Source organism: Loxodonta africana, chromosome 8, assembly GCF_030014295.1.
Source record: "Loxodonta africana isolate mLoxAfr1 chromosome 8, mLoxAfr1.hap2, whole genome shotgun sequence".
Taxonomy (NCBI): Eukaryota; Metazoa; Chordata; class Mammalia; order Proboscidea; family Elephantidae; genus Loxodonta; species Loxodonta africana.
Window position 1 is genome coordinate 5009567 of NC_087349.1, and position 24057 is coordinate 5033623.

Here is a 24057-nt window from a genome sequence, read left to right on the forward strand (position 1 = left end):
CAATGAAGTCTTTGGTCTTGCAAATTCCATCAAACTATCTCTGGTGTCATTTTTGACACCCGTGCCATATTTTGCCACTGCTATTCCTTCTTCTTAGTTTCCAACTTTCGCATTCCAATCACCAGTAATTATCAGTGCCTCCTAATTGCATGTTTGATCAGTTTCAGACTGCAGTTGTTGGTAAAAATCTTTAATTTCTTATCTTTGGCCATACTGGTTGGTGTGTAGATTTCAATCACAGTCGTATTGATTGGTCTCCCTTGTAGGCGTATGGATATCATCCTATCACTGACAGCACTGTACTTCAGGAAAATCTTGAAGTGTTCTTTTTGACAATGAATGCAACATCATTCCTCATCAATGTTTCATTCCCGGGATAGTGGAACATATGATTCCTGATTCCAATTGTCCAATACCAGCCCATAAAGGAACTGGCAATACATATCTAAAATAAAATGCGAGAATAGAAGAAGTCAATACCATGATGAAGGAAGACAAATATATAGACCAAAAAGTTTATAATTTTGGTAATGCATGATTGTTGCAAAATTCAAAAAGGGTAATATATGAGAGGTACTTTGCAACAATAAGGTATTGACTAGGTAGGATTTCAGATAGTCGTGAGATTCAGGGACAAAAACTTGGAGCTGAATTAAGTGAGGCGTTTTTTTTTTTTTTAGTTTTTGACCAATACCTCCTTGTTAAGATAGGATTTTAATTTGAGTGAAAGTCTAAACCCTCACTAATAGACATGCAGGGAACTAGACTAGATGTGTCCCAGTAAAGGGTCAGTGAAGGAAGAGAGAATAACAAGACCATAAGTAATGTTTGAACTAAATTGCCCTTGTCTCCTAAACACCTTAGTTATAATTTCTTAAACCTGAGATTTCTCTTTTATGTGGATAGGAAGAGTTCCCAAAGAACTATAAGGACATATGTGATTTCTAATACCATCTAAAAGTAGGTAGACACTTATCTGCCCAGCTGGTCCCTCTATGGCCTTATAAACCAAAAAGACAAACCTGCTGCCATCAAGTCAATTCTGACTCATAGTGACCCTATAAGTGACCCTATAGGACAGAGTAAAACTGCCCCATAGTGTTTCCAAGGCTGTTATCTTTATGGAAGCAGACTGCCACATCTTTCTTCCATGGAGCGGCTAGTGAGTTCGAACCACCAACCTTCCAGTTAGCTTCTGAGCACTTTAACCACTGCACCACTAGGGCTCCTTTATGACCTTATAGGTGATTCTAAAGACTTAAGCTTTGTTCCAGTATGATGGAAAGAATCAGAGGTCTTTAAGCAAAGGAATCACATCTCTGGATTATGTTTTGGAAGAATAACTGGCTGCCGAATTGTAAAAAGACTACAACTCTTCTTCACCTGCCAGTGTGTTGGGTATCTGCTGGACCTAGACTTGTTGAATAACTGAAAAAAAATACTGTTCTTACAAACCACAGCTTACTCACCTGAGATATGAGGGACTCGCGGAGTTACGAGATGCTGTGTAGTAGGAGGGTAGTCAGGACATCTTTTGTTGGGATCGAGGGAATCTTGGAAAGAGTCTAACTCACTGGGAACACAAGCGTCCCCAGGTGGATATGACCCTGAAAAACTCGGGATTTAATTCTATGCCCTACCTTTCTTTAAGATGAAAATAAATCATCCAACAGTTGAGGAGGTCAGTAGCAAACTTATTAATTTTTAAATGTCATTCGTAATATAAAATAACCTTAAGGCCGATTGTCGTTGGTTGTCCTAAGTTGCTATCGAGTCAATTCCGACTCATGGTGGACCACCCCCCACCCCCCACCCCGCCGCCACGCATTGCAGAGTAGAACTGCTTCATAAGGTTTTCAAGGCTGTGACCTTTGGGAAGAATATAGCCAGGCCTGTCTTCCAAGGCGCCTCTGGGTAAGTTTAAACTGCCAGCCCTCCAGTTAGTAGTTCAATGCTTAGCCATTTGTGCTGTCCAACAACTCTTACTGACCATAAAAGGAATAACACACTCCTGCTAACACAGGAATCCCTCCTGTGAAACCCTTGATACGCATTTTCTAACACAGGATGAATGCTTCCTCTGATGATAGCTTATTACCTCAAAAGAAAGCCCATTTCCTTTTCAGTATAGCTAACTTTTAGAATACTCTTACTTTCATAAGGCCCCATACTGTCTCCATAGTATTTGCTTCATGTTGGGTCTCTTTCCACCCCAGAGACAGTGGCGTCTAAGTCTCACCTCTCTAGATATTTGTTGGCCGCATGCTGGAAGTCAGTTAGCAGGCTTCTAATGTCAAGTTTCCAGGCTAAATATCCCTAAGGCCCTTAATGATTCTTCATATAACATTTTCTCCAGATACCTTCACCACGCTCTCCTGCACGCATTACAGTTTGTCAGCATCACCCTCAAAAAGCTTTGCCGAGAACAGAACCTAATACTCTAAAACTAGGCTGTTGATTGTTACTATCCTTTTTGAAACCCTATCCCCACACCCACCCCCGCAAAAAAAAAAATCAAACATGTTGCCATCGAGTTGATTCCGACTCACGGTGGCCCCATGTATTACAGAGTAGAACTGCTCCATAGGGTTTTCTTGGCTGTAATCTTCACAGAAGCAGATGGCTAGGACTGTCTTCGGTGGCACTGCTAGGTGGGTTCGAACTGCTGACCTTTACCGTTGGAACCCCACAGTTGTACTAAAGTTAAAGATTACATCGGCTGCTTTAATGGTCACATAATACTGTCAATTCACTGAGCTTCTACTTAACTAAAACTCATGTGTTTCCTTCATATAAGAAAATGTATGTCAGGCCCAGGCCAGCGTGGATTGACATGGTGGCTGCAACCATGGGCTCAAGCGTAACAACGATTATGAGCACGGCACAGGACCAGGCGGCGTTCCGTTCTGTCGTACATGGGGTTGCTATGAGTCAGAATCGACTTGACTGCACCTAACAACAAAGGCCAGCCTGAACTTGTGTTACTGATGTTTTAGACATAATTGCAGGACCTTATTACTATCCCTCCTCCATTTTATCTTTAAAGTCAGGAAAATTGAAGGTTTGTTTTTGCTTTGGTCAGTCTTCATGTTCGCTGGTACCAAAAAAACCAAACCCGTTGCCATCGTGTCAATTCTGACTCATAGCGACCCTATAGGACAGAGTAGAACCGCCCCATAGAGTTTCCAAGGAGCACCTGGTGGATTTGAACTGCCAACCTTTTGGTTAGCAGCCGTAGCACTTAACCACTACACCACCAGGGTTTCCTGTTCATTGGTACATGCTCATTAAAGAAAATCTTGGATATCAGAAAATTAAAAATCATCTGTATTCAAAATTAAACCTAATCACCAGTAATCGTGTAATCCAAACATAACTTATAGTATCAGTTTTGATGTATTTCCTCTCATTGCTCCCATATCCATACTAACTACACCGTATATCCAGCTTTTACATGTTGTGTAAAAAATAATGGGTAGGTGTACCATATGCTGGTATACAGTCCTCATGGGTATACGTTTATCACCAACATAATATTCCATAGAATGTAAATATTTACTTTCTAACTTTCTAATCCGTTTCCCTTGGCTAGTTAGATTGATTTTACTATGATAAATAATACTGTAACAGACATCTTCATGTATGAAGTTTTATCTGTGTTTCCAATTTTTTCCTCTTAGGATAAATTCTCAGGAATTATCACATCAAAGACAATGACTTTAACAATTTTCATTTCTACCATTTAACTAGTAGATAAATTCAGAGATAGACAGTGGATTGGCGGTATCCTTGGCCCCATAACATCCTTTACTTTTCCCTTGCGTTATATCCATCACATGTGTAACTACATGTTCTATATATGTCTTCCTGAGAGTGTATCCACTAGGATTCAGTTCAGCTGAAAGAACAGGGGCCCAAAGGACAGTGGTTTAAATGTGAGAGTCTGTGGGACTCTCGGGTTGACCTGGCAGGTCCTTCTACCTGTCTCACCACCACTCCTGGGTGGGGCTTTGATCCTCATGGTTGTAGGCAGCAGCTACGGCTCTGTCCCATTAGTGGTCCAGTGGCAACTTAGAGGAAAGGAGCCAAAGCATCCTGTCTTTTCAGGGAAAATTGTCTACGTTTCTGCAAAACATCTACATGTATCTACATTCATGGTTCTCAGTGTGTTTTATGCTGGGAAAGAAAAGAGATGGGAGAAAAGGAAAAATTGTAAACGCACATAGAACTTCATAGGTGAAGATGTCTATTACAGTATTATAGTCAAAGCAATCTAACCAGCCGAGAGAAACAGTTAGATTAGAAAGTTAGCCAGAACTTCATCACATGGACTCATCTAGCTGCAAGGGAGGCTGGTAAATGCTCTCTATTCTTGGGAGCCCTGTGCCCAGGTGATACTCAGAACCTCTCTTATTCTGGTTGAAGGAAGCATGTTATCTGTTTTGGTTAGTTAGCTTAAAATCCTGCACCCAAGGGCCTAGATCAGAAAGAAAAAAAAAAAAAAGTGGAAGATGGTAGAATATTAAGTTGAATTCATAAATTTGTTAAGTATATTTTGCTACCAGCCACAACTTTCATTGCGCCACTTAAGCCATTTATTCCTAAATCAATCTCCTCATAACTAACATCCACTCACCTATTTTTGGCCAAACTTGCTATTGCCCAAATCTATAAACCTTGGGGTTTGTATTCTGTTGCGTATGTGAGCTACCACCATAGAATGTGAGGACATTTGCTTAGAAAGTCTTGTGAATAATAATAAAAACATTCACACAGACTTACTGTATATGTAGCACAAAGGTGGAAAAGTGATTATTCTCCATGACAGCCAGTGGCAGCCGCACGGACTTGAATTAGAGTCATGGTTCTCACTGGGTTCTGTGCCCAGAAAGGAAAGAGACGGGAGGAAAGGAGCCCTTTGACATAAAGAACCGAATGTTCCGAGGGGCTTTTAAGTCCCCCATTTATTGCTCACAGACACCAATCTCTGTCAGAATTCTACTCTTATTTTTAGCTTATTTCCTTTTTCACCCCTTAATTGAAATATGGAGAAAAGACAGGGGCAGGTTTCTCTTTGTGCTTTAAATCAAAATGTCAGTTCTATCAGAATGCAAAAACTCTGAGAGGAGAGTGTACCACAGGTGGCAGCTTCAACCCTTGTCCCTCTGGCCACCGAGGTGCTGCTAACCTACGCAGTCATCTGCACAAAAGACCTGACAATTAGCTTTCTGAGTCTGGCACTTTAACTCTGGAAAAAAGATGGAGAATTCAGAAGCCCAAAGCATGTAAACGAATTAGAACCCAAATGCTGTTTTGTTTGGACACTTACTAAGACGTCCACTTGCCTGGATCCGAACTTGTTTCATTTCTATCACATATAAACATCATGCCACAGTTGCTCACAGCTCAGCTTCCTCCCAACCCTTGATTCACAGCTGTCAGAGAAAAAAGTTGTTGTTGTTGTTACCATCGAGTCAATTCCAACTCATGGTGACCCCATCTATGCTGAGTAGAACTGCCAGGTCTGTCTTCTAAGGCGCCTTTGGGTGTGTTCAAACCACCAACCTTTTTGACTAGCAGTTGAGTGCTTAAATGTTTGTGCCACCCAGGGACTCTTAGAGCAAAATACCAAAAAAAAAAAAACCAAACCAAACCCATTGCTTTCAAGTTGATTCCCACTCATATCAACCCTATAGGACAGAGTAAAACTGCCCCATAGGGTTTCCACGGAGCGGCCCAGGGATTCAAACTGCCTGCCTTTTGTTTAGCAGCTGAACACCTAAGTACTGCATCAGCAAGGCTCCAAAAACCAAACCCAGTGCCGTCAAGTCAATTCCGACTCATTGCAACCCTATAGGACACACTACTACTGCCCTACAGGGTTTCCAGGGAAAAGCTGGTGGATTCAAACTGCCCACCTTTTGGTTAGCAGCCGTAGCTCTTAACCACATGGCCCTAATTAGGTTCTAGGAATAAAAGCATTTCCATCTTCTGCTCTACTTTGTCACCAATAAAACCATTTAAAACATAAACTTAAGAATTAATCTATAATTGTCCCTACTTTTCCAGCCAAGCTATGTATAAATTTTCTCCCCTACCACCCTTTTCCTTAATTTTCATTTTAGCTTTAACTCACTATCGTAATGTCTTTATACAACAGTATGTAAACTTGATTGATTTGGTAACTATTTCAGAAAACAATTTGGTTAGTTCAGTCTATTGTGAAGAAATTTTCATAAAGGGGCTAGAAAACTAGTTAAGATGGTGGCGAGTGGCCACAGAGACCGTGTTTCCCAACCCTTTACAGGTAGTCCTCTTCCACACTAGAAGGGGCAAGAAGAATGGAGCCATGGTCTCTCCTCCTGAGCTGGGTTGGAGTTTCCAAACACCGGGACCGTGTTTCCATGCCTGTAGTCCCCACTGGTAACTCAGTCAGCCCCCACAGCACAGGCTTCCCCAAGCCTAGCATTTGGACCTGCATCTAGCTGTGATTGCTGTTTCGACTTGTACCCAGAAGCATAATAAATACATCTCTTAATAAAATAGCTTCTGTGCATGCAGGGGCGCCCTGCTGGCACAGTAGTTAAGAGCTCAGCTGCTAACCAAAAGGTTGGCAGTTCAAATCCCCCAGCCGCTCCTTTGAAACCCTATGGGGCAGTTCCACTCTGTCTTATAAGGTTGCTGAGTCGGAATCTACTCGACGATAATGGGTATGCATGCAGGCTTGTTTTTTTTAATTAATTTTTATTGTGCTTTAAGTGAAAGTTTATAAATCAAGTCAGTCTCTCATATAAAAATTTATACAAACCTTGCTATACACTCCTAATTGCTCTCCCCTCAATGAGACAGCACACTCCTTCCTCGTGTCCATTTGGACAGCTTCTGTCCCCCTCTGCCATCTCATCTCCCCTCCAGATAGGAGATGCTAACACAGTCACATGTGTCTACTTGATCCAAGAAGCCCATTCTTCACCAGTAACATTTCCCATCCCATATTCCAGTCCAATCCCTGTCTGAAGAGTTGGCCCCAGGAATGGTTCCTGTCTTGGGCTAACAGAAGATCTGGGTCCTTCTAGTCTCAGTCAAACCATTAAGTCTAGTCTTTTTATGAGAATTTGGTGTCTGCATCCCACTGCTCTCCTGTTCCCTCAAGGGTTCTCTGTTGTGTTCCTTGTCAGGGCAGTCATTGGTTGTAGCTGGCACCATCTAGTTCTTCTGGTGTCAGGCTGATGGAGTCTCCGGTTTATATGGGCCTTTCTGTCTCTTAGTCTTATAGTTACCTTGTGTCATTGGTGGTCTTCATTCTCCTTTGGTCCAGGTGTGTTGAGACCAATTGATGGATCTTAGATGGCTCCCTGCTATTGTTTAAGACCCCAGATACGACTCTCCAAAGTAGGATGTAGGATGTTTTCTAAATAGATTTTATTATGCCAATTGACTTAGATGTCCCCTGAAACCATGGTCCCCAAACCCCCACCCCTGCTTCGCTGGCCTTCGAAGCATTCAGTTTGTTCAGGAAACTTCTTTGCTTTTGGTTTTGTCCAGTTGTGTTGATTTCTCCTGTATTATGTGTTGTCTTTCCCTTCACCTGAAAGAGTTCTTATCTACTACATAATTAGTGAAAACTCCTCTCCCTCCCTCCCTGCTCTCGTAACCATCAAAGAATATTTTCTTCTCTGTTTAAACTGTTTCTCCAGTTCTTATAATACTGGTCTTATACAATATTTGTCCTTTTGCAACTAATTTCACTCACCATAAAGTCTTCCAGATTTCTCCATGTTATGAAATGTATCATAGATTCATCATTGTTCTTTATTGATGCATAGTATTCCCCTGTGTGAATATACCATAATATATTTATCCATTCATCCATTGATGGGCACCTTGGTTGCTTCCATCTTTTTGCTATTGTAAACAGTGCTGCAATAAGCATGGGTGTGCATATACCTGCTTGTGTAAAGGCTGTTATTTCTCTAGGGTATATTCCAAGGAATGTGTTTACCGGATCGTATGGTAGTACTATTTCTAGTCTTTTAAGGAAGTGCCAAATCGATTTCCAAAGTAGTTGTACCATTTTACATTCCCACCAGCAGTGTATGTGTTCCAGTCTCTCCACAACCTCTCCAACATTTATTGTGTTTTCTGGATTAATGCCAGCCTTGTTGGAGTGAGATGGAATCTCATTGTAGCTTTGAGTTGCATTTCTCTAATGGCTAATGATGGTGAGCATTTATTTCCCCATGTATTTATTAGCCTGAATGCCTTCTTTAGTGAAGTGCCAGTTCATATCCTTTGCCCATTTTTTAACTGGGTTGTCTTTTTGTAGTTGAGTTTTTGCAGTATCATGTAGATTTTAGAGTTCAGGCACTGATTGGAAATGTCATAGCTAAAAACTTCTTTTCCCAGTCTGTAGGTAGTCTTTTTACTCTTTTGGTGAAGTCTTTGGATGAGCATAGGTGTTTGATTTTTAGGAGCTCCCAGTTATCGAGTTTCTCTTCTGCATTTTTAGTAATGTTTTGTAGACTGTTTATGCCATGTATTAGGGCTCCTAGCATTGTCCCTATTTTTTCTTCTATGATCTTTATCATTTTAGATTTTATATTTAGGTCTTTGACCCATTTTGAGTTAGTTTTTGTGCATGGTGTGAGGTATGGGTCTTGTTTCATTTTTTTGCTGATGGACATCCAGTTATGTCAGCACCATTTGTTAAAGAGACTGTCTTTTCCCCAATTAACTGATTTTGGGCCTTTGTCAAATATCAGCTGTTTATATGTGGTTGGACTTATATCTGGATTCTCAGTTCTGTTCCACTGGTTCCATTGGTCTATGTGCCTGTTGTTGTACCAGTGCCAGGCTGTTTTGACTACTCTGGCAGTATAGTAAACTCTAAAATCAGGTAGAGTGAGGCCTCCCACTTTGTTCTTCTTTTTCAGTAATGCTTTATTTATCCAGGGTCTCTTGCCCGTCCATATGAAGTTGGTGATTTGTTTCTCCATCTCATTACAAAATATCATTGCAATTTGGATCAGAATTGCATCATATCTATAGATGGCTTTTAGTAGAATAGACATTTTTACAATGTCGAGTCTTCCTATCCATGAGAAAGGTATGTTTTTCCACTTATGTAGGTTTCTTTTGGTTTCTTGCAGTAGTGTCTTGTAGTTTTCTTTGTATAGCTCTTTTACATCTCTGGTAAGATTTATTCCTAAGCTTATTTTGTCTTCTTGGGGGCTACTGTAAATGGTATTGGTTTGGTGATTTCCTGTTCGATGTTCTTTTTTTTTGGTGTAGAGGAATCCAGCTAATTTTTGTATTTTTATTTTGTATCCTGATACTCTGCTAAACTCTTCTATTGGTTTCAGTAGCTTCCCTGAGGATTCTTTAGCGTTTTCTGTGTATAAGATCATGTTGTCTGCAAATAGAGATAATTTTACTTCTTCCTTGCCAATCTGGATGCCCTTTATTTCTTTGTCTAGCCTAATTGCTCTGGCTAGAACTTCCCGCACAATGTGGAATAAGAGCGGTGATAAAGAGCATCCTTGTCTGGTTCCCGATCTCAAGGGGAATGCTTTCAGGCTCTCTCCATTTAGGATGATGTTGGCTTTTGGCTTTGTATAAATATCCTTTATAATGTTGCGGAATTTTCTTTCTATTCCTATTTTGCTGAGAGTTTTTCTCATGAATGAATGTTGAACTTTGTCAAATGCCTTTTCTGCATCAATTGATAAGATCATGTGGTTCTTTTGTTTTATTTATATGATGGATTACATTAATCATTTTTGTAATGTTGAACCATCCCTGCATACCTGGTATGAATCCTACTTGGTCATGGTGAATTATTTTTGGGGGATGTTGTTTAATTCTATTGGGTAGAATTTTGTTAAGGATTTTTGCATCTAGGTTCATGACGGATGTAGTTCTGTAATTTTCTTTTTTTGTGGTATCTTTACCTGGTTTTGGTATTAGGGATATGCTGGCTTCATAGAACGAATTTGAGAGTATTCCGTCCTTTTCTATGCTCTGAAATACTTTTAGTAATACTGGTGTTAACTCTTCTCTCAGAGTTTGGTAGAACTCTGCAGTGAAGCTGTCAGGGCCAGGGCTCTTTTTTGTTGGGAGCTTTTTGACTACCTTTTCAATCTCTTCTTTTGTTATGGATCTACTTAGTTCTTCTACCTCTGTTTGTGTTAGTTTGGGTAGGTAGTGTGTTTCTAGGAATTCATCCATTTCTTCTAGTTTTTCAAATTTGTTAGAGTACAATTTTTTGTAAGTAACCTGATATGATGCTTTTAATTTCAGCTGAGCCTTTTGAGATATCGCCCATCTCGTTTCTTATTCGGGTTATTTGCTTCCTATCCTGTTTTTCTTTTGTCAGTCTGGCCAATGGTTTAGGCTTGTTTTTTAAAAATATAATCCTTATTCTATAAAACTAAAAAAAAATGAAACTAGCTCACCCATATTCCTTCACCTCTCCTCCCACTGCTTTGTGGATTCTCAAGGTAAATCTCTTTTTACTGTAGGTAGGACAGGTAGACCAGTAGTCCCTTCTTACTTGGTTTCCCTGTACTTGAGCTTGGCCTAGGGATAATAGTGCAGTGAGCGCACCCTGCTTCTTTCAAGTCTGTGTAAGTAATTCAGAAATACGCCTATCAAAGGTAGTTAGGAAGACTAATAATTCAAAGAGGAGCACCCTCTGCTTCTCTAAAGGTCAGCAGTTCAAACCTACCAGCAGCTCTGTGGAACAAAAGCCTGGCAATCTGCTTCCATAGAGCTTACAGCCAGGAAAACCCCATCGAGCTCAGTTCTACTCTGTAACACACGGGGTCACCATGAGTCAGGGGCCAACTCTTTGGCAGCTAAGAACACCAACAATAATAACTCAGTGTAAATGAAGAATGACTTTGGGAAGAATGCAGAGATAACAAGTGGTTCAAGAGAATCAAGAAGACGAAGGAAAAGTCTGCCTTGGGTGCAGTTCTTCTTCAGGCTTATCCATTGTTTGCATGCCTTTGAGTTCTGAATGTGCTTGAATTATTCTTTTATTGTGCTTCCAGCCACCACACTGATCTAGGAGAAGCAAGTCGGGCAGTTAAGGTCTCATTTCAGATTGGAGCTACCTCTAGATTGAGTGGTAGTAATGGTAAGGTGGCCGAGGAGGGAGAAACTCTACTGCGTTTCTCCTCAACCAGAGGTGTGTCTGCCAGGCCATGTGCCAAGTCAGAGAGAGCGGGTGAACATGGCGAGGGCTGCAGCCCCTGAGGGCTTGTGCTTCCACGGAGGCCAGGATGACCCTTGCCCCAATTTTATCCCAACCAGATTATTGATAATCTTCCAAACTACCGTGAAGATATTTACTCACTCTGACACTTAAGCTCAAACACATTAACACATTTGAAACCCCAGTCCTTCAACACAGTTCTGGGTATTGTACAGGACTAAAAAATTAATCAACAAGGACCCTTCCAGGAATTTTGAGTCTAGCAGGGTGGCTCACATTTGTGCGTTTTCTTACTTCAAACAGAAAATAAAATGAGAACTAAAACCAAATACTTAGGTAAACAAACCTAATTAAAAAAATTAAGATTTGGGTAAAAACCCCTTTATACACTGACTATAAGAGAAACATCTAAAGCAAAGTGACACAAAAAGGTTAAATATACACAAAGTTACAAATACTATCAAGAATGTTGTTGTTAGGTACCGTCGAGTCGGTTCCAACTCAGCAATGCTATGCACAACAGAACGAAACACTCCCCTGTTCAGCGCCAACCTCACAGTCATTGTTATGTTTGAGCCCATTGTTGCAGCCACTGTGTCAATCCATCTCATTGACGTCTTCCCCTTTTTCGCTGGCCCTCTACTTCACCAAGCATGATGTCCTTCTACAGCGACTGGTCCCTACTGATAATATGTCCAAAGTTTGTGAGATGAAGTCTCCTCATCCTTGCTTCTAAGGAGCATTCTGGCTGTACTTCTTCCAAGACAGATTTGTTCCTTCTTCTGGCAGTCCATGATATATTCAAAGTTCTCCTCCAATACCATAATTCAAAAGCATTAATTCTTCTTCAGTCTAGTTTTAGTTATCTAGTGATGCTGTAACAGAAATATTACAAGTGGATGGCTTTAACAAAGAGTTTATTTTCTCACAATAAAGTAGGCTAAAAGTCCAAATTCAGGGTGTCAGCTCCAGGGGAAGGCTTTCTCTCTCTGTTGGCTTTCTCATCAATCTTCCCCCAGACTAGGAGCTTACCTGCACAGGGACCCCAGGTCCAATGAACGTGCTTTGCTCCTGGCCCTGCTTTCTTGATGGTATGAGATGCCCCTGTCTCTCTGCTCGCTTCTATATTTTATATCTCAAGAGATTGCCTCAAGACACAATCCAGTCTTGTAGGTTGACTCCTGCCTCACTAACACAACTGCCGCTCATCCTCTCTCTTTAACATCATAGAGGCAGGGTTTACCACAAATAGGAAAATCACACACTGCCAGGAATCATGACCCAGCCCAACTGATACACACATTTTTGGGGGGACATAGTTCAATCAAAGACAGGTCTTCTTATTCACTGTCCAGCTTTTGCATGCATGTGAGGCAACTGAAAACACCATGGCTTGGATCAGGTACACCTGAGTCCTTAAAGTGACATATTTACTTTTTAACTCTTTAAAGAGGTCTTTTGCAGCAGATTTGCCCAATGCAATATGCCATTTGATTTCTTCACTGCTGCTCCCACAGGCATTGATTGTGGATTTGAGTAAAACGAAATCCTTGACTTCAGTCTTTTCTCCATCTAGCATGATGTTGCTTATTGGTCTAGCTGTGAGAATTTTTGTTTATGTTGAGGTATAATCCATACTGAAGGCTGTGGTCTTTGATCTTCATCAGTAAGTGCTTCAAGTCCTCTTTACTTTCAGCAAGCAAGGTTGTGTCATCTGCATATCGCAGGTTGTTAATGACTCTTGCTCTAATCCTGATGCCTCATTCTTCATATAGTCCAGCTTCTTTGATTATTTGCTCAACATACAGGTTGAATAAGTACGGTGAAAAGATACAACCCTGACACATACCTTTCATAATTTTAAGTGCACAGTATCCCCTTGTTCTGTTTGAATGAATATGTCTTGGTCTATGTAAGATTCTTCATGAGCTCAGTTGATTGTTCTAGAATTACCATTCTTCACAATGTTATCTATAATTTGTTGTGATCCACACGGTCAAATGCCTTGGCATAGTCAAAAATACACAGGGAAATATCTTTCTGGAATTCTCTGCTTTCAGCCAAAATTCATCTAACACCAGCAGTGATATCCCTCATTCCGTATCCTCTTCTGAATCCAGCCTGAATATTTGGCAGTTCCCTGTTGATATACTGCTACAACTGCTTGTGAATGATCTTTAGCAAAATCTTACCTGCGTATGATATTAATGATATTGTTGGATAATTTCAACGTTCAGTTGGATCACCTTTCTTGGGACTAGGCATAAATAGGGATCTCTTCCAGTCAGTTGGCCAGATAGCTGTCTTCCAAATTTCATGGAAGAGATGGGCAAACACTTCCGGTGCTGCATCTGTTTGTTGAAACATCTCAATTAGTATTCCGTCAATTCCTGGAGCCTTATTTTTTGCCAATGTCTTCAATGTAGCTTCAACTTCTTCCTTCAGTACTGATGGTTCCTGATCACATGCTACCTCCTGAAATGATTGAACATCTACTAATGCTTTATGGTACAGTGATTCCGTTTATTCCTTCCATCTTCTTTTAATGCTTCCTGCGTCAATTAGTATTTTCCCCATAGAGTCCTTCAACATTGCAACTCGAGTCTTGAATTTTTTCTTCAGTTCTTTCAGTTTGAGAAATGCCAGGCATGTTCTCTTTGTTTTCTACCTCCAGGTTTTTGCCCATGTCATTATAACACTTTACTTTGTCTTCTTGAGCTACCCTTTGAAATCTTCTATTCAGCTCTTTTAGTTCATCATTTCTTCATTTCGATTTAGCTACTCAATATTCAATAGCAAGTTTCAGAGCTTCTTCTGACATCCATTTTGGTCTCTTCTTTCTTTCCTGCTTTTTAATGACCCCTTGCTTTCTTCATGTAGGATGTCCTTGATGTCATTCCACAATTCATCTGGCCTTTGGTCATTGGTGTTCAAGGCATCAAATCTATTCTTGAGATGGTCTCTAAATTCAGGTGGCGTATACTCAAGGTCGTACTTTGCCTCTCATGGACTTGTTCTAATTTTCTTCAGTTTCAACTTGAACTGGCATATGAGCAATTAATGGTCTGTTCCATAGTTGGTCCCTGGCCTTGTTCTGACTGATGATATTGAGTTTTCCCATCATCTCTTTCCACAGATGTAGTCAATTTGATTTCTCTGTGTTCCATCTGACGAGGTCCACGTGTATAGTCACCGTTTATGTTGGTGAAAAAAATGTATTTACAATGAAGAAGCCGTTGGTCTTGCAAAATTCTATCATGCCATCTCCAGCACTGTTTCCATCACCAAGGCTGTATTTTCCAACTACCCGTCCTTCTTTGTTTCCAACTTTTGTTACAATCTCCAGTAATTATCAATGCATCCTGATTGCATGTTTGATCAATTTCAGACTGCAGAAGTTGGTAAAAATCTTCAATTTCTTCATCATTGGCCTTAGTGGTTGTTGTGTAAATTTGAAAAATTTTATTAACTGGTCTTCCTTGTAGGCGTATGGATATTGACAGCATTTTACTTGAGAATAGACCTTGAAATGTTCTTTTTTGACGATGAATGCAACACCATTCCTCTTCAATTTGTCATTCCCAGTACCAGTCCATTTCAGCTCACTAATGCCTTGGATATTAATGCTTACATATTGATTTCATTTTTGATAATTCCATTCCCATCTACGTTCCGATTATTAATGGATGTTTGCAGCTGTTTCTTCTCATTTTGAGTCGTGCCGCATCAGCAAATGAAGGTCCCGAAAGCTTTACTCCATCCACGTCATTAAGGTTGACTCTACTTTGAGGAGGCAGCTCTTCCCCAGTCGTCTTTTGAGTGCCTTCCAACCTGGGGGGCTCATCTTCCAGCACTATATCAGACAATGTTCCGCTGCCATTCATAAGGTTTTCACTGGCTAATTCTTTTCAGAAGTAGACTGCCAGGTCCTTCTTCCTAGTCTGTCTTATTCTGGAAGCCCAGCTGAAACCTGTCTGCCCTGAGTTACCCTTCTTGTATTTGGATACTGGTGGCACAGCTCCCAGCATCACAGCAACATGCAAGCCCCCACAGTACGACAAACTGACAGATGCATGGGGGATTTTGCTGTACAGAAATTTTAAATTCTTTTAAGGATTTTTTTAACATTCATAAATATAGGAAAAAAAATTTGTGTTCTCATTTCCACCATCCAAAATTAATTTTTTCCAGTCTTTTTTTAACTCTAAAAAATGAAACATTTAGTACATTATAAGAAAAGCTAGTCTCCCTAGACTACCACACCCATTTCTTATTTACTCTTTCTAATAACAGAGCTTGCTTTGTCGTCTTCTAAAACCTTTTGCATATTTTTGAATGCCTGTTTGTTTCCATAAGCAATATATTTTTCTGTATTTTTAAAGTTTTTATAATAATAGCAATTTTCTGTAATGTTTAGACTTCCTTTGATTATTGAACATTATGTCCTTGAGATTTATCCATGTAGATGTGTATGAATTTAGCTCAAGGTGTTTAATTTTTATGTAGTCAAATCTTATAGTTTTTAATGTCTCTTCTCTTGTGAGATGCTTAGAACTTCCTAACATCAAAAGTATAAAATTATCCAACTATTATTTCCTCTTCTGTTTTTTGTTGGTTCACATGTAAAATTTTGCTATGGGTTATTTAAAATTTGAGAAGGAGGAATAATTTAGGTAGGAAATAAATACTATTTTTCCCCCAGATTGCTCACTGGTTTGTTTATAGCCCAGTCACTAATTCGTCATGTGCTTATTGATTGAAAACTTTGCCTTTATCAAACATAAAATATCTTAGGTATATATGGTCAATTTCTGTGACTTTTTCCTATTCATTTTTTTAATACTGTACGTATAAAACCACTCTTTTAATAAATTTACCTAAAGTTTACCATATATTTGTTAGCATTCTTCTGTTTTTTCTTTCAATAAGATTTAGAATCATTTTATCACTTTCCTCAAAAGAAAATCCTATTTTTGTTGTAATCTGAATTTGTGAAATTAAGGAGAATTTTTATTTTAATATTTTCTGCAGACATATATATTTGTTCTCATCTTCTTTCATATCATTATGAATCAGAATCAACTCAATGACAATGGCTTTTTTTTTTTTTTTCATGTCCACTCAGTAAAATTTCATAGCTTCTTTTAATATAAAAAAAAAAAAAAAGCTCTGTAAAATTCATGCTGAATACTCCCTGGAAGCAATGATGGCAAGACTAGGTCTCACATACTTTCAACATGCTATCAAGAGGGATCAGTTCCTGGAGAAGGACATCATGCTTGGTAATGTGGAAGGTTATTGAAAAAGAGGAAGATCCCCAACAAGATGGATTGACACAGTGGCTGCAACAATGGGCTCAAGCATAACAATGACTGTGGGGATGGCAGTGTTTTGTTATGTTGTACATAGGATCACTATGAGTTGGAACTGAGTAGATGGCACCTAACAAGAAAGTTCATGCCTAAAATATTTTTGTTGCAATTGAAAATGAACTCTTACATTTTTGTGTTTTCTATCTCGTATATCTTTATCTGTGTGTTACACAACTTTATCAAACCTCCTATTTTTAGTTTTTTTTCGTTGATTATCATAGCCTATATAGGTTTATTTACCATCTGTATATCTCTTTGGTGAGGTGTGTTATTCAAATCAGTGGTTCTCAATGGGGCAATTTTGTCCCTGATGGGACATATGGTAATACTGAGAGACATTTTTGGTTGTCACAACTGAGGGGTTGCTATTGGCATTTAGTGGGTAGAGGTCAGGGAGGCTGCTATACGTACTACAGTGCACAGGATAGGCCCCCACAACAAAAAATTTATCCAGCCCAAAATGTTTACATTACAAAGGTTGAAAAACTGTGGTTCAAGTCTTTTGCCCAGTTTTTATTAGATTATTAGTGAGTCGTAAGAGTTATTTATGCACAAATTCTTTGTTGGATATGCATGCATGTTTGTAAGTATATTCTCCCAGTCCAAGGCTTCCTCTTCATGCTTCCTAGTGCTTCATCGATGTAGGATGGACTGTGGAGAGATGACTTCACGGTAGAACACTACCTCTCGTGTGTGTTTACCAGTACCCTTCGAGAGGGCTGCCAACATTTGCTGGCCTGTGGGGGCATGTTGGAGCAGTATTTTCAAATAATAGCCTTAAAAATTAGTTTGGGGTTTTATTCTTAAATCACAAAACAAAAATTCTGAGCCCATCATCCCACAAGTAATTCAGATGATTTTTCTCCAAGGACATCTGTGTGTCGATATTTTACTTTAGTTGACATTTTCCTGGCTGTCTTCATGTACTCACAAACTCTTGGTTTATTCACATCCATTTAGCATTTTTCCTAGTATTATCTACCAAGTCATGGTTTGTTTTCCTGATTATTTATTAAAAAAACAGATCCCTGAGAATCGACTATCGTTCCTTTTTTCCCAGAGAACTGATCGTTTATCTCTTTCTTTGAAAGGCCCAAGCCAATTTCCTGCTCGAGACCATCTCCCTCCCACCCCATTCCATAGCGAAGTACTTCTCTTCTGTCAACAAAAATTCTTCGTAGAACCTTAACAAACCGAAAACCCATGGCCATCAGTCGATTTCAACTGGTAGCGATGCTATAGGATAAAGAACGAACCGCCCTGTAGGGTTTCCAAGACTAAATCTTTACTGAAGGAGACTGCCACATCTTTCTCCTGTGGAGCAGCTGATGGGCTGGAGCCACAGACCTTTCAGTTAGCAGTCAAGTGTTTTAACCACTGTGTCACCAGGACTCCTTGAACTTTGAAAAAAGCCCCTGAAAAAAAAAAAAAAATCTGCACACACACACAGGTTTTCTCAGTTTACTCTCTGAATAACCTTCAGCCCTCCAACAACTCAGGAATCCTAGTCAGGTGTTTCTGCCTTGATTCTGATTTATGGACTCGTTCCTGTCTGGCCAGGTGCCGGCTACCTCCCACCATTCATAATCCTGTCACCAGGACTGATGGTCCATTTCCAGAGGTGAGGCGTGGCAGTCAGGTAAACAGAGCCTGTGTCTGCTCAGCCGTCTATCCAATGGGTGCAAAGGAGCCCATTATCCTTCCGGCCCACCCCCATTCTCACTGGGCCTCTTCTCTTTTATACTCCTCATTTTTCTTCATAAAAGGCAAGCCTGATGAATAGCACAACATCCTGCAACCCAGAATGTTTCAGAACATCTCGACCTCCAAACCTGTGCTGTGTGAAAATGCCTCCAGAAAGTCACGGGGATTGAGAGGAAGATTGGATTTTGGTTTGAATTTTGGCTTCTCTTAATTGAGTAAGCTTTTTTTTTTTTTTTTAATGACATTGACGCTGAGAGATTCCATGACTTCTGCTGAGAGCTTTTCCCCTTTCTTCATTCCTAACGTGAAGCTATGAAAGGGCCTCCGATTCTTTTTGGCCAACTGGAGGCTGCTGGAAAAAAGTCTAAATTTGTGCTAGTCCCGTTTTCTTTAGTTTTTGTGAATTCTCTGTCTGTGTATAGCCTGGGCTATTTCTGCAGAGATATAAAATTGCTGTTTTTCAGGTGTGGGGCAGGGCTACAGGAAATTTTCAATAAATGTAGTAAATTAGACCTGGTAGATGGTCTTGAATAGATGCATAAGAATGGGCAAGCAGAAATCATCAGGAACCAAATGCTGCCAAGATAATTCATTTCCAATCAGCATAGGGATGATAGAAGTTTTAAGTTTGTGTGAACTCACTGAAGATAGCTACCTACTTCAATTTTCTTATCCTTTAGTGCTTTCTATGTGCTCAAACTATGCCAGAGTGAAAGTTGAGTGTCAGCGTTTTAAGAAGGAAATAAGTGAGTTAAAAATAGAGGTAGCCGAGAGTACAAGATTCATTCAGGGAACGAGGGGACCAGAGAAACAAGGAGATGGTCCGATGGCTAGAAGGGATATCAGTCAGTGCTTAGGGATGTCCTTAACAACAATGCCACTTTGGAAAACCCTATCCACATTTAACGGTTTACACTCAACTACTAACCAAAGGGTGAGGAGAGAAATTTTCTTTTTGTCAACATAATGGACCCTGGGTTGTTTCCTGAAGGCAAGGAAGGAGATGGTGAAGAGGAGGAGGCTAATGGTGCTAGAAAGAATGGCCTAGATCAGCTCTTCTTATACTTCAGTGTCTTGATAAAATGCGATTCTGGCTCCCTGGGGCTGGGCCTGGGAATCTGCATTTCTGACAAGCTCTGGAGATGTTGCCGTTTCACAGCCCACACATAGAGTAGCAAAGGGATCCCTGGAATAGAGGAAGAGGGTCTAATGCCATGTCAGAAAGGGAAGTCCTCCCCTCAGACCTGAGAGAAAGATGACAAGATAGATGTTTGGACAAGATAGTGAAGGGCAGGTCAGAATGTGTTCCTCTCCCACTGGCAGTAGTAAATATGGAAGGAGGAAAAAAAAATAGAGTGGGAGGGAATATACTACCCAGGAGGCAGCCCAGCCCCAAAGAGATCATCTTCCCCAAGTGCTTTTTTTTTTTTTGTATAAATCTCATTTACTTTGGGAATCTAAATTTTTAATCCTTCTATCATACCTTTCCACACATTTATGTATTGTCTTTTTACTTCTATTGTGTTCACCTCAAGGACAGAGATTAAGTTCTATTATGTTTTACAGGTGATAGATGCTCAGTAATCAATATTTGATTGGTTGGTTACAGTCAGGAGTCCTGAGTTCTGGTCACAGCTCTACTACCAGCTCCCAATCAATAGTACATCACTCTGACTCTCCTTGCCTCTCTTTCTTCATCTGCCACTGACTGGTAATACCTTTTCTTCTCACCCCCTATAGTTGCTGTGAAAGAGAAATGAGGCCTTAATGGCAGTGCCACTCTGGAAAATCTACCCAAATTGATTGATTTGTGCTCAGGTACTAACTAAACATTGGTGGTTTGAATCCATCCGGTGACACCAAAGAAGAAAGCTTTAGCAATCTGCTTGCATAAGGATTAACCAAACCAAGAAACAAAACTCATTGCCATCGAGTCGATTCCTATTTATAGCAACCTTGTAGGACAGAGTAGAGCTGCCCCATAGAGTTTCAAAGGCTGTAAATCTTTGCAGAGGCAAACCGCCACATCTTCCTCCTGTGGAGCGGCTGGTGGGTTAGAACCACCGACCTTTCAATTTGCAGCCTAGAGCTTACCACTGGGCCACCAGGGCTCTTTTTCATAAAGATTGCAGTCAAAAAAAAAAAAACCCAATGGGGCAGTTCTAGTCTGTACCACATGGGATCACTATGAGTCGGAATCAACTCAATTGCAACAGGTATTCAATTAAATTTTGTTTGTTCGTTTTGGTTTTTTATTCAATTAAGGTGCTCTTAGTAGTAGTAACTTTTACATATTATAGTCTTTGTTAGATACTATACAGTAAACCTTCCAACATCACTAGAAATATGATTTGCACAAGATGTACTTTGTGAATGGCTCTAATTCTGATCTACAGTGGAGATGCAGGAAAGTGGAGAAAGCCCCATCGGAGGCTCAGTATCCCCAAGTGCTTTTTGTTTCAAAGAGAGTTAGAATTCTGTTTAATGGTTTATCTTTTCTGAAACTGTTCTAGGGCCAGTGTGCAAAAACTGTTGATTATACAGCATTCAAAAGAAGTTTTCCCCATGTGCAAGTGTGTCTACTTCATTAAAGTGCCTGCCCCACTTGAAATACATAGTGTGTGTGTGTGTGTGTGTGTGTGTGTAAATGCAGATGGGCTCCTGGTGTGTTTCACATCTTCTCTTAATGAGAATGGAGAAAAGACTCCGTGTTGGCTTGGCTGATGGGCACCTCCAGTGAACCCAAGGCCTAACTAAGGGTTGTATGACATTCTAAAAATCTAGACTATACCACATAACCCCTGCCTCCTCCTTGTTGTTATTGTTAAGTGTCATAATGTTAGTTCTGACTCATAGAGACCCCATGTACAACAGACCAAAAGGCTGCCCAGTCCTGTTCCATCCTCACAATCCTTGCTATGTTTGAGCACATTGTTACAGCCACTCTGTCCATCCTGCCTCCTAGGCACATAGAATCTAGCAAGAAGACCAAGTCAGCTGAAACTAGTTGTGATTTTTTTTAGCACATACTGTATATAAGACCTCATATACATGCAAAAGCTGGACCTTGAAACAGGAAGACAGAAGAACTGATGCATTTGAATTGTGGTGTTGGCAAAGAATATTAAATGTATTGTGGACTATCAGAAGAACAACAAATCAGTCCCACACAAAGCACAACCAGAATGTTCCTTAGAAACAAGGATGGTGAGATTTCAGCTTTCTTACTTTGGACACGTCATCAGGAAAGACCAATCGCTAGAGAAGGACATTGTGTTTGGTAAAGTGGAGGGTTGGCAAAGGCAAGGGGAACCTCAGGAGATGGACTGATATAGTAGCTACAACAATCAGCTTGAGCATAGCAATGATCACGAAGATGGCGCAGGGCCAGGCAGCATTTTGTTCTGTTTGTTATACATAATAAAGGTCACTACAGGTTGGAGCCGACTCGACAGCACCTGATGACAACACGTATAAGATCATGTGATAAACACAAGTAAATGTTGAATAGCAAAGAACCTTCCAGTAAATACAATTAAGGCTGCCATGTGTCCTGAGGGACAAGAAGTCTCCTTATGAGGCAGGGTGAGTAATGTTGCTCATTTAATTTATGTGAATAACACACAATTTTTTAAAAAAGACTACCAGTTCTCAAGGAATGAAGAAAATATAGATGGACAGCAGAGAAAATATTAATCAGAACATCGAGGGTCATTATTTTATTCCCAGTAAAAACGGCTTCCCTTGATATCTCTGACACTTTTATATACATGTGCTCAAAACAATGCTGACGTGGGGGCAGTGAAGAAAATTAGGTTTTGTTCGTTGCCTGTACGTCCTTGCCTGCATTTCAAATATTTGCACACGCTTATCCAGCTTAGCGTTTGATCTCTGTATCCCCGGGGAGAGAAGAGAAGGCACGTAGCTTAGTACTCAGCTGGCTTTAGCTTCCTCTGTATTCTACTACGTATACTTGATTTTTCTGTGGTTAAAAGGAAAAAGCAGCTGTTAAGTTTTAAAGATGACTGAGAATGACCAGATGAGGAAGTTAAATGTCTCTCTGTGAAAGAGAAACATGAATCCTCTTTTGATTAGAAGAAAGACGCATAAAATGTGATAAATATATTAATCAGATTTTTCTCTTCAGAGCTGTCAGATCTACTAGCAGGTGTAATAAAATGTTACACGCTTATCAGTGTATTGTTTGATCTTTTTAATCTTTTGACAGAGAATCTGAAGGCCTTCATCCCTCTACATTCCTTTTAATAAAGATAAAATTAAAATAATTTAATAGTAGTTTTTATCATAATGTATTGGAGAATTGAAATTACTGCTAATGGAATTATCTGTGAAGCAAACATGACAAACCTTTTCTTTCATTGAATTTAAGGACTGGTGGTGCAGTGGTTAAGCGCTCAGCTGCTAACCAAAAGGTTGGTGGTTTGAACCCACCAACCATTCCCAAGGAGAAGGATGTGCCAATCTGCTCCTGTAAAATTGTTGTTAGGTGCCATCAAGTCAGTTCCTACTCACAGCAACCCCGTATATAACAGAATGAAACACTGCCCAGTCCTGCCTTATCCTCACAACCTAAAGATTACAGCCTAGGAAACCCTATGGGGCAGCTCTGCCCTGTCCTACAGATTTGCTATGAGTCGGAATCGACTCAACGACAGGCAACAACAGTTGAATGGTTTACTTAAAACGCAGCACCTATTAGCAGTCGATGCCACCCTCCCCCCAGCCCCCTGGCACCCGCTAATCTACTTTCTGTCACTGCGGATTTACCTCTTCCTGAAATTTCATATAAGTGGAATCACACATGTGCTTTTGTGTCTGGCTTTTTCACTCAGCACGGTGCTTTCAAGGTTCATCCGTTTCATAGCGTGTGTGAGAATGTAATTTTCTGTGGCTGAGTAGTAGTCCACTGTGTGGATAGAACACATTCTGTTTGTCCATCTGTTGGTGGACATTTGGATTGTTTCTACTTTTTGGCTATCACGAATAATGTTGCTACAAACATTTGCATACAAGTTTTTGTGTGAACGCACGTTTTGATTTCTCTTGGGCATATTACCTAGGAGTGGAATTACTTGGTTATACGGTCATTCCATATTTAAGTTTTGGGGTTTTGTTTTTTGGGAAACTGCCACAAACTGTTTTCCACAATGGCTGCACCATTTTACTTTCCCACCAGCAATGGATGAGGGTTCCATTGTCTTCACATCTTCACCAGCACTTATTTTCCAGGTTTTTCTTATTTTATTGCTATCCTACTGGGTGTGAAGTGGTATCTGTTTGTGGTTTTGATTTGCAACCCCCTAGTGACTAATGATGTTGAGCATCTTTTTACTTGCTTACTGGCCATTTGCATGTCTTTGGAGAAATCTCTATTGAAATTCTTTGCCCATCTTTAATATCATGTAATTTGTCGAGTTGCAAGAATTATTTATTCTAGATACTAGGCCCTTATCATGTATGTGATCTACAGATACTTTCTCCCATTCTGTGAGTTGTCTTTGCACTTTCTTGATAGTGTCCTTTCATGCACTAAAGTTTTGCATTTTCATAAATTTCAATTTATATCTATATTTTTTCTTTCACTGTTTGTGTCGTTCTATTCATTTATAAATTTATTTGTACTGGAATAGGATACTATTTAATATTTTAAATTCTTCTTGTTTCTTGGTTATCCATAATTTAGATAGCCTCATTACTAACTTCTTTTTCACTGACCCTCTGCTTTACCACGCATGAGGTCCT

The 24057-nt window shown here is 40.0% G+C and overlaps 1 protein-coding gene across 12 annotated transcripts in view; it reads left to right on the forward strand.

Moving 5' to 3' along the window:
- TPK1 (thiamin pyrophosphokinase 1) overlaps window positions 1-24057 on the forward strand; it is a 322900-nt gene that overhangs the window by 255002 nt on the left and 43841 nt on the right. Inside the window, exon 10 of one of the 12 annotated variants that reach the window (XM_064289595.1) lies at window positions 17682-20469. The exons of the other annotated variants lie outside the window; for them this stretch is intronic. Coding sequence (XP_064145665.1) covers window positions 17682-17779 — 98 coding nt within the window. The 3' untranslated portion in view covers window positions 17780-20469. Of the gene's footprint in view, window positions 1-17681; window positions 20470-24057 lie in introns of those variants that run through there. 12 annotated transcript variants of the gene reach the window in all.